The 13,390-nt window shown below is 41.3% G+C and overlaps 1 protein-coding gene across 1 annotated transcript in view; it reads left to right on the top strand.

Annotated features, from left to right (window-relative positions):
• The first annotated feature begins 3,204 nt into the window (after positions 1-3,204).
• The window catches only part of GADL1 (glutamate decarboxylase like 1), an 84,143-nt gene continuing 73,957 nt past the window's right edge, over positions 3,205-13,390 (top strand). Inside the window, exon 1 of the mRNA XM_040548990.1 lies at positions 3,205-3,351. Coding sequence (XP_040404924.1) covers positions 3,345-3,351 — 7 coding nt within the window. The 5' untranslated portion in view covers positions 3,205-3,344. The remainder of the gene's footprint in view (positions 3,352-13,390) is intronic.

The following is a 13,390-nucleotide window of genomic DNA, read 5'->3' as shown; positions in this document are numbered from 1 at the left end:
CCAATCTCCTCTGTCTCCTATGTCATTAAATTTCATAAACATACAAGCACTGAGGGCAGTAACCTGCACTTGGCTAAAACCTGTCTTCCAGAAAGGCATCTTGTCCTGGTTGGAAGACATAAAAACATTAAAAAAATTTTGTTGCCCTCGTTAGCTTGTTCCAGTGACATACTGTCAATTTAAGAAGAAAAATAGAGTGCTTCATTTGAATTTATCTGACTTCAGCTTCTATCGCAGCTTCTTGTTATGCCATTCTCCACTAGATTAAAGAGCCCTTCAGACTCCTGTATTTTTCCTCCATAGAGGTACTTAAATGCTGTAATCAAGTCAATCTTTTTGATCTGATAAACAGATTGAGCTGTTTAAGTTTGACTTAACAGCATTTTTCTTCAATTCTCAGATCCCATTTTCAGCACTTAATCTGCCTCCTCTGTAATTTTTCAGTATTTTTTTTTCCAAAACATGGACAGGAACACAGCATACAAGATTGGTCTCATCAGTGATATATCCAGAGATAAAACTATCTCCTTACTTCCTACTCCCCTGATGCAGATTAATCCTTCGTTACACTGTCAGAGTGAGGATTTATGATGAGTTGGTGACTACAAGCCCTAAATCATTTTCAGCAAGTGCAGTCTCCCTTCAACACACAGCACCTACAATCCTTCACGTTTATTATAGGGATTTACTAACTATAAGTGTACTTTATTGGATTAGGCCCAGTTTGCCATTTAATTCAGATTATTTCACCTGGCTACATAGTCCTTATTACCCTTACAATTTCTCTCATCTTTACGCCATTTTCTGATGTGACCACCTTTTCACAGAAACATTCCCATTTGATGAAGGTTCCTTACTGTCAGCTACTTTTTGTAATCAGTCATTTAGGCAAGTCTTAGTCAATTTAGCGTGTACTTTAATGATATCATGGGGTACTATATTTTCTTTCATACTGTCATAAAAGCCTAAAATCATCAATATGCACTCACCCAAATGAGCAATCTCATCAAAGAATAAATTTAGAAAAGTTTGATGAGACCTGGTCTTCATGAAAAAGACTGGATTTATTTCTGTTCCTTTCTTTGAGACCTTTTTAAATTAAATCTGTTATTCATATTACTATTGAGGGTTCTGATGTTGGCCTGTATTTTCTTGTCACTTGTCCTTTTCTGACTACTGGTATAACATTAGCACCCCTTTGGAATTTCCCAAGTATTCCAAAGTCTATTAAAACACCAGCAGGGGAGTAAAAATTATCCAAGTTTGGTGGTAAGAGAGTGGTCATGGCTCCTATCTTTCTTAATTACTAGCAGGCTTGAGCAGTTCTTCATAGTCCCTCGGAGATCCATGTACTTGTTTCTGTTGTAGTACCAAAGTATTTTCTAAACATACATTTCCTGTATCAGCAAAACAAACAAACAAACAAACAAAACACTTAGGAACATTTACTGAAGGGCCAATATCACCATTTTTCTTATTTCTAATGCACTTAAAATGTTTCATTTGGCTTTAGCTCTTACAACCACAGATTCTTTCTATTAACTTCCCTTATCAATTTTTGATATTGTAACTTGTATTTTATATCAACTGTAATTTATATAATTTCTCTTTGTTTTTCATTTTATTTCTGACTGCCACCTTTGAACTTGTAAGGGAAAGTTACTGCCTTCTGTGATTGCAAAATCATAGTGTTTTGGACATTTAATAGAGACTTTAAGAGTCCCTCTCTTGGTGTTCTCACTACTTTTTTTTGCCGTGTCAGTTCCCCTCACTGTTCATCTCAGCTTGAGGAAATTAGCTCTTTTGAAGCAGCAGAAATACACAGTTTTGATTGGGGTTGTCCTTCACTTACCCACAGTGAATGTAATCAGGCCAAGATCACTTGTTCCCAGGCAACTACTAACTTTTAATTTAGTGATATCTACCATTTCTATCTATCACAATGAGATTCAAATACTTATCTCTTGCAGTGTAGGATATCCATAGGGCTACAAAATTACCTTCTACAACTTGTAGAAGTTATTAATGACTTGGTATGGGCTGCAGTTGAATCTAGACAAGGGGTACATTTGTTTTCTCACAGAGAAGGAAAACAAGGATACTACAAGTGAATAAATGTTTAATTCACGCCTGAATATTTCAGTAGCTTCCAAAAATCTTTGCCAAACTTGAATCAGGCCTGAATTTTAATGAAAAATGGGCTTTGGGGGGCTCTGGTAGTTAATTTTTTGACATTTTCAGACCTTCTTGTGACTACAGCGCTAACACCTTTTGTCAAAAACAAAGTTCTTTTTGCATATATTATATATAATGGTAGTAGTTATCAGGAACTAAAGGGATTAGAATTAGGAATGCATGTATAGCATTGAATAGGGTTCGTGCCCTGGAATAAACTGAAATAATGAGGTCAGCCACAATTCACATAGAGGCCTGAAAATAGCTTTTGATGGCTGTCGATGCCACGCCAGAGGTTTGATTAGCCACGGTGCGTAAGCACAATTGTGCAGGCTTGGCAGCAAAACCAGCTTCCCTGGGAGGGCCTGACTGCGCCAGCACCACCGCTCACCCACCCGGATGGTTTCTCCTCTGGGGGCCAGGCTCTCTGAAAGGAATTCAGTCACAAGCAGCAGCAATCTCCTTCCTTCAGGAAGAACAGCTCATAGACATTAAAAACTCCTCCATTCTACCTATTGCAGCTTCTCTAGTGCAAGCTGTCATAGAGGAGTCAACCAGGGCCTAAGACTGATATTAGTATGTTTTAATTGTATTATAACTCTTAATATTTAATTCAAGCATTTCTCAGGTTGACTCAAGTAGAGGTAGGTGCGAGTGCTTCAGCAGAGCTTTTTTACCTCAGCCAGAAAGGTCAAACCAACCGAAACTAACTTTAATTCTCCTTCCTCACCGCCACGCAGGGACTCAGCCCACCACATTTCGGGTCGAGTCCCCTGACACCCCCAAAACACCCATTCTCATTTTACTAAAAACCAAAATAACACACGACAAAGCCCCGCTGGGCACCGGGGTGGGTTCAGGTTGAGGCGCAGGCGGCTCTGTGCCACCGCTCCCCTTCCAGGCACCAAACGGGAGCTCGGCACCGATCCCCTGAGGGCCGCAGCTGCCCCGGGGGGGCCGTTACCCCGCCGCCATCTTCTGCCCCCCCGGCGAAGGCGGTGGCTGGCGGCGGGCCAGCGGCGCTGCGGGTATTAATAGGCGGCCCGCAGGCAACCGGGCCGGCCGGGGCAGGGCTGGGCTGGGCGGTCAGGGTGAGTGTGGGGGTGAAGCTCCGGTCCCGGCTGCAGCGAGGCGCAGGAGGGCTCGGCGCGGAGGCGGCTCCCAGCGAGATGGAGGGTAAACGCCGCGGGGCTGCAGCCGCCCTGTCTTCCCCCTCCCCTCTCCTTTCGCTTCGGTGGGGCGGCGGGGGCGAGCCGGGCTCGCTGCGCCCTCCCGGCCTCGGCCGGGGGGCTGCAAGGTGCGAGGGGGTCGGGGCTTCGTGCACGGCTCCCGAGGGGCCAGGAGCTTCCCCGGGGTGCGTGGGGAAGAGCAGCCAGCCAGGCTGCCTGTTGCATCTCTCCCTCTAACCTCCCCTTGTTGAGGTGCTGCAGAGATGCATCCAAATGCTTTAGGAAGGTATAATGCTTGCAACGATTGCTGTAAAAGCGTTGCATTACAGTATATTTGTTGAAATAAATTGTCTTTAAAGAGTTGTGCTTTTTTATTATTATTATTATTTTTTTTTTTTTTTAGGCACCAGAATAAAACAGGCATGGCAATACGGTGATTTGCTTTGGAGCAAATGGTCTCAGGAAGGGAGAAGTTAATCCCATTTTATAAATGTATTAGCAAGTTAAATTGCTTGCCTGTATTAGCAGGAAGATCTAACATTATTATGTAACGAAAAATAAAAGTTGGCCATATGTTAATGGAAGTTGGGAGTGACCTATGGCTACCACAATAATGAGATTTCTGGAAGAACTTGGAAAATAAGCGGCTAAACAGTGGTACACCCCAGCTGCAGATATGCCATTATTTGCAAGGTTAAAACACAAGGAATTCCTTGGTAGCATAGAAACTTGTTGCTAAGCCAGAAAACAGTACAAGTGTTTGTAGGTGGCTGTGTCCTCTCCTGCAAGATCAATGCTCTTAAGAGGTTGTCTATCGCAAATTGGGAATCTCCTATGAAAACAGTCAAGAAAGCTCGGGACCTACTATGTTTCTTTTAGTTTTATGCTAAGCATGGATGAGACTTTAAAAGAACAACAACAACAACAAAATTAACTCCCAAGTCGAAATAGTCTCCTAGTATAATTCCCAAAAGTTTAGTGTCTTGCATTTGTGGTCGATGTAAATCACCAGAACTCTATTGGTGGAAAATCTCCTAATAAAATATTTGAAAGAAAACTGCAGAAACTTAGTATTTAAGAGTGATAATTTCCTTTTGCTTAATTTGCTGTAAGTGAACGAGCTTTGTAACGTTGCATGACAATTTTCTTACGCACTAAGGTATATGCTAAAGTGCACAGTAATGTAAGCCTGTACTGTGCACGTAGCAGTGCTGTGTGAATGGCAGCAGCTCCAAAAGTGCCTTCCAGTACCATTCATATTAATATCCTCTGATGACACAACACCAAAGATAAGCTTCTGGTGGTCAGAGATCCCAGTATGCCTTTCAGTTCAGTAACAGTGCAAATATTGCCCAAAGTAAGCTACCAAAAATCTTAATTTCCTTCCAAAACAAACAGCTTATGTTGGTAAGAGTGTAGCGATAATCAAATCCCCACCCTTACTGCAGATTTTTCAGTCTTTTATTACCTTCCTTGTTAGTAGTACCTATAACTGCTGCATGCTCTCCCTCATCAGAAATGCTTTATTCTCCCCTTTGCCTTGGTGACTTGCTGTGTTTTGTGCCAGGCTCGGTCTGGTGAATAAAACCCATGTTGGTGGGGTGGTGAAGGAAGTTGGGCTGGTCTGTGGCCACTGCTGGGGATGTTTCCTGTACCCTTGTTCCTGAACTCAGGTGATTTGGGAAAAGGTTTTGCTCCTGTTATCCTGAGCTGTTGGAGAAGTGAGGATCTTTGGTTCTTGTGATGCTAAAGTCTGTTGCTTGCTTTTTTTCTAGCAAGCATGAACCTGCACTTAACTGCCCAGCAAGATCTGTGGTTTATGTGCAGTCGTTCTTCTTTTGGTACCAATTTATGTACTGTTAGCTGGATCTCACTAAATCTGCACGGAAAAACATCTGGGATAAAAAGACTGAAGGGCACATGCCTGTTGCAGCAGTAGCGCTGGGTTTGTTTTGTGCTACTAGAGCAGCTGGCGAAGGGACACAGTTGCAGTGGAGCCATGAGACATGGATGTGTTTTCCCCCTGCACAGAGTTATCCTTGCTCTGGTTGTGAACGTAGTGGGACTGCTCTTGGGGAGTGACATTGATTTTAACACCCTTAGTGTACCTGAAATTTTGTGCTTGTGAGGTTTGTCTTGGATGTTGCTGATTGAGCCTCATTTCTCTCTGACTTTATCAGCACTATCCGCAAGGGCAGCCTTACTGACTGCACAGGGATGAGTAAGAGGACTCTAGGCTATGCCTCCCCTAACACACAAAATGGCAAAGCCCCTTGTTTAAGCAGGGACCAAGCTGCAAATCCCCACTCCTAGCTAGCTGCAGAAGCAGATCCTGACTGCATGTATCCTGCAGTCATTTGGCATCAGTGTAGCTTTCTCCATGACAAAACAACCTTAGAAAGCCTGGAGCATTCTGTATTTGGGGAGGAGAAAAAAAAAATAATCACAAAACAACCATGAGGTGTTCCCTTGTGGGGCATAAAGGCTGAGTCTATTAAACAGAGTCTCAAGCAAGTTGTTACTAGTTCATCAAGTACAGCAAATAGAGTCAGAGCTGGAAACCACAAGAGGAAGGGAGCAGACAGCATTTGTGTAATATGCTGCCTTTTAACTTCTGAGTTGCTGGCTTCTCAGTGTGTGTATATGGTATGTTTGGGGTGTTACATGATTTGAGTCTGCCAGCAGAATGGGGAGATGCGTCAGCAAACATTTATTTCATGTAAGACGTTGCCATCTCAAGCAGGTGTAATGTGAAGCATGGTAGAATGCTAGGGTGACTTTAAGGCTCTGGTAATGTGACACTAGAGGTAGTATTTTAGTCAGAGCAGAGGGATAGGGTCTCTCCTGGCCCTGGAGATCTGCTCTGGTAAAAAAGATACTAGGATCTTTGTGAATGTCACTTTGTGAGATGAAGGGAAACATAAGTTTGCAAGAAATAAAGTTAGTATCAAGTAAAGCAATTCAGCATGAGTAAAATTAGTAAGAATGTTATTGGCAGTTAATGTTTAGCAAAGAAGCTTAAATTGATATTTGAGAAGTTCCAAAAATAGTTTTTCTTTCGTCATTAAGGCATCTTTTAAGTTGTTATTTATACAAACAAAAATAACCACTTTTTAATGCATTGGAGGAATCTTATTCATACTGATTTGGCTATTATTGCCTATTAGACAGTTTAGATTTCATGTGCCTTAATTTCCCTGGCCTTAATTGTTTCAAGTGGCCTGCTTCTGTCAAGGCCATTTGTATTTCCATAAGCATTTACCACATGTGCAAATGTGAAAAATGGACATGTGGAAATACATCCCTTTGTATTTGTCTCTTTTCTCTCTCTTTCCCCCCCCCCCCCCCCCCATGTGGTCAGATTCAGGCTAGTCAGTCCTGATTTTCATCCCAAATGAGTACAGAAATCACCTCTTTAGGCTTAGCAAAACTCAAAAGCTAACTTTCTTCTAACTCTTTTCACTTTGTCTTGTCACAAACTGTAGGGGTTATTGGAGGTAATTGTAAAGCATTGGTGACTCAAGGAGACCCACCAGGCCATGGATAAATTGAGGCCATTCCCCCTCTTTTTTTCTCTTCCCTCTATGCACACAAGTCATCTTATTTTATGGGGTTTATACACGGGCAATGAGCGAATAATAAATTTAAAAGGCAAATGGTTGTTTTGTGACATGTCAGTGGAGGTTCCTTCTGTTGATGGTTATTGTTGAAAAGCATAGGATTAGTCAAAGGATGTTACGCAGTGATTTTCATCTGGTTCAAATGTATGTATGTCCATCTCTATTGCTATTTCTTTAGTATATATGGTCTTGATTTTTCCTAATGAAGAGCTTGCTGAGCATTGGCAAATAGAGTTGTCTTTAAAGAATAAGTCACTGGACCAGAGTTTTTTTTTTTCAGTGCCACAAATATGATGAGGAAAGCAGTTCTTAGAGACCAAGTTCTTTTGTCAGGGAAGTAGCAACAATTCTAGTTTGTTAAATCTAGATCGTTTGGAATAATTTTCAGCTCTAAGGCTTGGATTCCTTGGTCCTTTGTCACATCTCACCTTATGCAAGTTGAAAAGCCTCACAAATATGATCTTATCCATTGGCAAATGTCAGGGTCTCAACAAGAAAGGTTGTCTCTTAAGCTGCTTGGCATTGCTCCCCTAGTTACACTGCAAGACAGCTTGTGTCTATTGAGCTTCTTAAACTTATTTTTCTCAAGCTGACCTAAAGTGGAAGGACAAGACATCCTGTGACAGTAGAACTACCAGAGGTTTGACTTGGTGGTAATCTAGCCTATAGTCAACGCTGAGCCGGCCTTGCAACATGTGTGGTGAAAACTACTTCCGTTTTTGCACAAGATGCACTCAAATCAGTTTTAGAAAATCTAAAACTGCCACCAAACTGTTGTGAAGCACTTGACCACATATGATAACAGGCAGAGCATATAACCAGGCTGGGGCGTCTGGCTTGCAGAGGTGGTGATCTCCCCTTCGCTGGGGATGCCAACTAAGGAAACTTCCCTGGCACTGAGTGGCTCTCTGGAGTTTGGAAGGTAAGCCAAGGATAAAATTAGCATTAGCATGGAATAGTGATTAATCTTCGCAGATTAGTAACTACAGTGTAATGCTTGTTGCTAGACAATTGAATTGACGCCTTAATAGATTTCTCTAATAAAGTTGCTCTGCTGAACTGACCTGACTGGTGTATGTTGTTACCCAGAACAATCCCGGCATATGGTCACAACATGTACTGTACTGTTTGGGGACTATTGAGCCCACTTTGATGCTGAGATATCATGTCAAAAAGCTGTGACACTTGTCTGAAAGTCAGAAATTGCTATCGTGCTGTTGCTGTATGCTTTTCTTCTGTACTGCATTTGCCTTTAGGGAATTGTCAGCATATACAATGGAAAGTTAAAGAGAAAGTAAATATTATCACCAACTTGCATAAGCAGGACCAGTGGGTCTGTGACCTGGAGTACTTTGGGTTGGTCTGAACAGGGAAAGAGTAGCGAACTAAAATGTAAATTTATAGCACAGTAAGTACTCTGCCGAAAGAACAGGTCTACACGAGGCAGCTTGCTCTGTTTTGAAAGAGGCTTGGACTACTTTGCTATACATAAGATACTAAATATGAAGGTCTACATAGGAGATGGTTCAGAGGACCTGGTGGGCTGGAAAGTTACATCCTGATTCACAATGTATTAGCTTCCCCATGTTAGTAAATAAGGGTGTATCTCAGAGCAATGTTGTAGACATAAATTAGTGATCAGTTATTGATATATTTTTTTTTGGTAGGAAACAAAATGTGGAAGTGTTTATGATATTAAAAAGAAATGGGGGGGGGGGGGGGAAGTTTTGACTGCAAATTGAATGTGGAGGTAAAACTTCCTAAAAATAAATTTACTCTTCATCAGTTTTTACATTTAACTTGCATTGAATCCCAGACAACTCAGTTTTTAGTAAATTACTGCTTTCTTAGTTGAATTTTCAAAGACTGGCATTAAAAATTGTTTATGTTATGACTAAAAATATAGTTCTTGCATGAAATTACAGGCTGTCATACGCTCTTTTAAATCAAGTTGCAGGACTTCCATTTGAGAAAAAATAAATAAATAACCCTTCTATTTTCACTTCAATCTTTTCCAGTGGGAAGCAAAGAAATCTCCTGGATTCTTTACATTCAGTGTGGGTCACACACACATTAGTCATTTGCATTCATACTCATCTAGCTGACATTGTAACCCTGTATCCCATGCACGGTGCCCGGGCCTGACTTGGATGTTGCAAAAATAGTCACTTCCCCACAGAAAAAGGAAAGGGCATGAAAAGTTCCGTATTAATAAACAACTTCTAATTAAAATAAAGGCTGTTTAATGTATTGGATGCTCTCTACTCTGTTGACAGGTGTTAGAATTTTGAAAATGTGAGCTGAGAGAATTTTGTTGGGGTCAGGGAGTTAGGATTTCTATTTTATAGCTGGCATCTGCCATTCCCCAGCTTGGATCAAGGTGAATTCCAACTAGATGCTGCCTTTTTTTCTTAATTGGAAATAATACAGCATGAATCATTCCTTCAGTTACTTGGTTGAGGCATTGAAATGTCATTATTTAATATTAACATCTCTTCCTGAGGTTTGCCTGCATAAAGATTCCCAATTCTTGTTTCTTTTGTCTGCTTCTTTTAATTTTTGTTGTAGTGTGTCCTTGGGGTACTGTTGTGTACAGCAAGCACTGGGCATGCAGCAGCTGGGTGCAATGTTATGAGCATTCACCTAATAGCAGTGCCCACACAGGGCCCTGGAAGCATCTCTGAAAGCAGGACCTGGCTCCTAGCTTGGACCTGTGTTTCTGGTGAGACGTCCATTGCTGGTGCTCCTCTCCAGGATTCCCTCTAATTTCACAGCCTTTCCTTTAGGAATGGGAAGTTCAGGCATGGGGTGGAGAATAAGACTCGTTTGTTGTGGTGATGCCATTCAGTGCTTACAGTGTGCTCAAAGAGTCTGCTGAGCGGCCTTTGAGTCCAGACACAGGTGCTTTTGTCTTCCTTGGGCCCTGCTCTATAAAGGTCATTTCTGCACATTCATGGTTAGAGGATTCCTGCGCAGGCAGCTGTTGCAGACCCTCAAGATGGAAACACCCAAATTGTTCCCTGTCCACAGGCTGTGTCTGTAAACCTACCATACAGGAAGACGACATGCTGGGGCAATGAGCCCTGTCGTACCAGTGCATACATGCGTTTTCATGTGGGTCTTTCCCAGGGCACCAAGTCAACTTGTATACTGGATTCTAGAAAGCTGCATCTCTCTTATGTGCCAGCAGACCCGAGAAATCAGTTTGCTAAGAAACAATGCATCTGCCTTAAAACTGGAATGACTTTATTTCAGTCCTAGAGATATCCATAGCAGTGATTAAAGAAGTATCTGTATAGATTACTTATGCCAAGGGATTCTAGTATTTGCATAATGAGACAAATTTGCATTTTAATATTCTGATACATGATACAGCACCGTAATAATATATTAAATGTGGTGGTATGGAGTCCCAATGGTGAAGTTCACTTGTTTTCTTTTGCTTGACACAGTGAAAGAAAAGACTGACATCTTTTGAGTGAAGAACCACGGATAGATGATGCAGGATGAAAAATGTAAAATCTGTTTCTGATTGATGCTGGCAGTTGTTACTGCATTTGTTACAAAGCAGAAGCTAGTCTTTGGTTAAAGTCAGCCTTTTTCATTCACTTGAACAGCCAGTGGTACCAGTAGTGTAAAATGAATAGGATTTGGCTCTTGCATTCAAGCACAAGCCAGTCGTTCACAACCACCCCCTTCTCTTGTGTCTCCTCCTTGTGAGCAGTAAAGCTTTCTGAGCATTTTGTATTACTCCCCCAAATGTTGTCAGAATGTGCCAACTGCAGGGCTACAATTCCTTTTTGCAGTGCAAGCATGTAGCAGAGAAAGTTCCTATATGTTTACAGAAACACAGGCAGCTTTTTAAGTACTTGGTGGTTCTTACATATTGATAGGGCAACATCTGAAAAATATTTATTTTTCTGTGCATTATTTCAGCTCTAAGTAATTTATTTTTTGCTGGGAAAATAATATTGATCATAAAAATGAAATGTTAGTGGGAAATCCTTAAGCTTCTGTAATAGAATATTTCATTTAGGATGAAAAATCAGAATTATGAGCTTGATTCTGCTTTTGGTGAAGCCAGTGGTTAAATCACCAATTACCATAAATTGGAGCAGTATCAAGTCTTCTTTTGTGCAGGAGGATATCTCGAACAGTCAATAATCCTTAATTTCTGATTTAAGACACTTCCATTTGGTAAAGTTTTTGATCTCTTTCAAGCCTGGAGCTATTTGGCAGAAATTGCATTTGATACACTTCCTGGAAGTCTGTTTTCTGAGTCTGCTTAGGAGTCTGTTTCTGTAATCTTAAATGAAAAAGATATATTTGTTGCTGCCACAAGCAATATAGATTGTTTGCATACCATGTTGTTCATAAACAACAAAAAAGGTACATATGGGCTCCACATGGAACAGATGACTGGCTGCATTCCTTTAATGCAATAAGGTGTGTTTGAGACAAAGATATGCAAATGGACTAAAATATTTCAAAAATGTTTTTTGTTTTTTTTTTAAGCATTTTCTTTTTATTTGAAAAAGAGACACCATAAATTATCAGCTCAGAAGGATAGTGTGAATGTTTCTTAGACTGGATGCTATACTTGGAGAAGGCATGTCATTTCACTTGAGTAATGTGACATGAAAAGTGAAACTTGAATGTTTCTTGGTAACCATAAATTGGTCATGGGATCCCTTTAAAATGCGGTTAAAAAGAAAAGCAATTTAAACATTAGGCTCTGTTCTGGAAATTTGGACTTGTATCATCCACTTGGTTTGCCTCTTCAAGGTCTTTGCTGCGACTAAAAGGAGACAAGTTCATTTTTGAGCAAAGAGGAGTTTAAGATTCTCATTAGAACTCTGGAAATCAGATGGTTATAAGTAGAGGATTAAGTATCATAGGATTTGCAGTAAAATCATGAGTATATATATCCAACAGTAGTTTGCAGAACCTGAATACCTTTAGCTCAGAAAATGTGTATGCTTGCACCCAATTTAGCTGCTGATTTGTGAAACAGTTGTTTCTATTACATTCCATTAGTAATCTTATACTATGTTGTAGGGCACAATTTAGCTCAGCAAATTCAGATTGAAATGGTGATTACCATTTTCTCACTATTTTTTGTTTAATAGCTGCAAGGTGTATTATTTCATGGACTATAATGTGGGCTAAGTCCCCAGCTCTTTACTAGAGCCTTACACAGGTAAATTGCTGTTGAAATCAAGGCTCTTTTCCCTCCCTTCTTTCTGACCCCTCTGCTTTGCCTTTCTCTTTCAAAGACTGTGCCTGAGGCCCAACACAGATGTGTTGGGTGTTAGGAGTGGGCTATCACCCACTTTCCAGAGGATGTCTTCCTCCTCAGGCTCCACAGAGTATCTTTTGGAGACTAAAACTGTGTGTAAAGGTTAATAGACTTGCTTAACATACAGAGCTGTTGTTAGACCCATCATCCTAAGGACCTGGCAGAAAAAAAGTAACCTAAAGTTCAGTGTTTCCTTTGCAATGATCTTTGAGGAATTCTATGAAAAGTCATGGAAGCACTGGTAATTGCTTGTCTGTGCAAACGTGTCAAAACTGGTGCTGATGGAGTTACCAAAAAAAAAAGCCTTTACACAGCTCTGGTTTTAGCAGAGACTGGAGAGTGCAGCAGAGGAAGAAGAGGAGTTAGTGAGCTCTCTTGCTCCAACATCTTTGGGAGATTTCTGGAGAAAAAAAAAAAGAGAAGTACTAGTGTCTGTGCTCTGCAAGAGATGATAATCTCCCACATAGTTTTTTTCAGATCTTATCCTCTTTTTCATAGAAACAAAACACCATTGACATACATGGAGATGGTAGCATCTGAACATGAGCCAGCAGTATGCCTGGGTGGCCAAAAAGACCAATGGCATCCTGGTCTGCATCAGAAATCGTGTAGTCAGCAGGACCAGGGAAGTGATCATCCCTTGGCACACAGCACTGGTGAGACTGCACCTCCAGTAATGTGTTCAGGTTTGGGCCCCTCACTAAGAAGGATATTGAGTTGCTTGAGTGTGTGCAGAGAAGAGCAATGAAGCTGGTGAAGGGACTAGAAACCAAGCATTACGAGGAGTGACTGAGGGAACTGGGGTTGTTTAGTCTGGAGAAGAGGAGGCTGAGGGGAGATCTCATCGCTTTCTACAACTAGGCTGCAGTGAGGAGGGTGTCAAGCTCTTTTCTCAGGTGACCAGGGATAGAACATGAGGAAGCAGTCTCAAGTTGCACCAGAGAAGGTTTAGACTGGACATGGGGAATAATTTCTTCATGGAAAGGGTGGTCAGCCATTAGAATGGACTTCCCAGGGCAGTGATGGGGTCCTTGTCCCTGGAGATATTTAAGATACTTGTGGATGTGACACGAAGGGACATAGTTTAGTGATGGGAATTGGTAGGGCAGGTTGATGGTTGAACTTGA

Source organism: Cygnus olor, chromosome 2 (assembly GCF_009769625.2).
Source record: "Cygnus olor isolate bCygOlo1 chromosome 2, bCygOlo1.pri.v2, whole genome shotgun sequence".
NCBI lineage: Eukaryota > Metazoa > Chordata > Aves > Anseriformes > Anatidae > Cygnus > Cygnus olor.
This window is presented reverse-complemented; position numbering and strand designations above follow the sequence as displayed.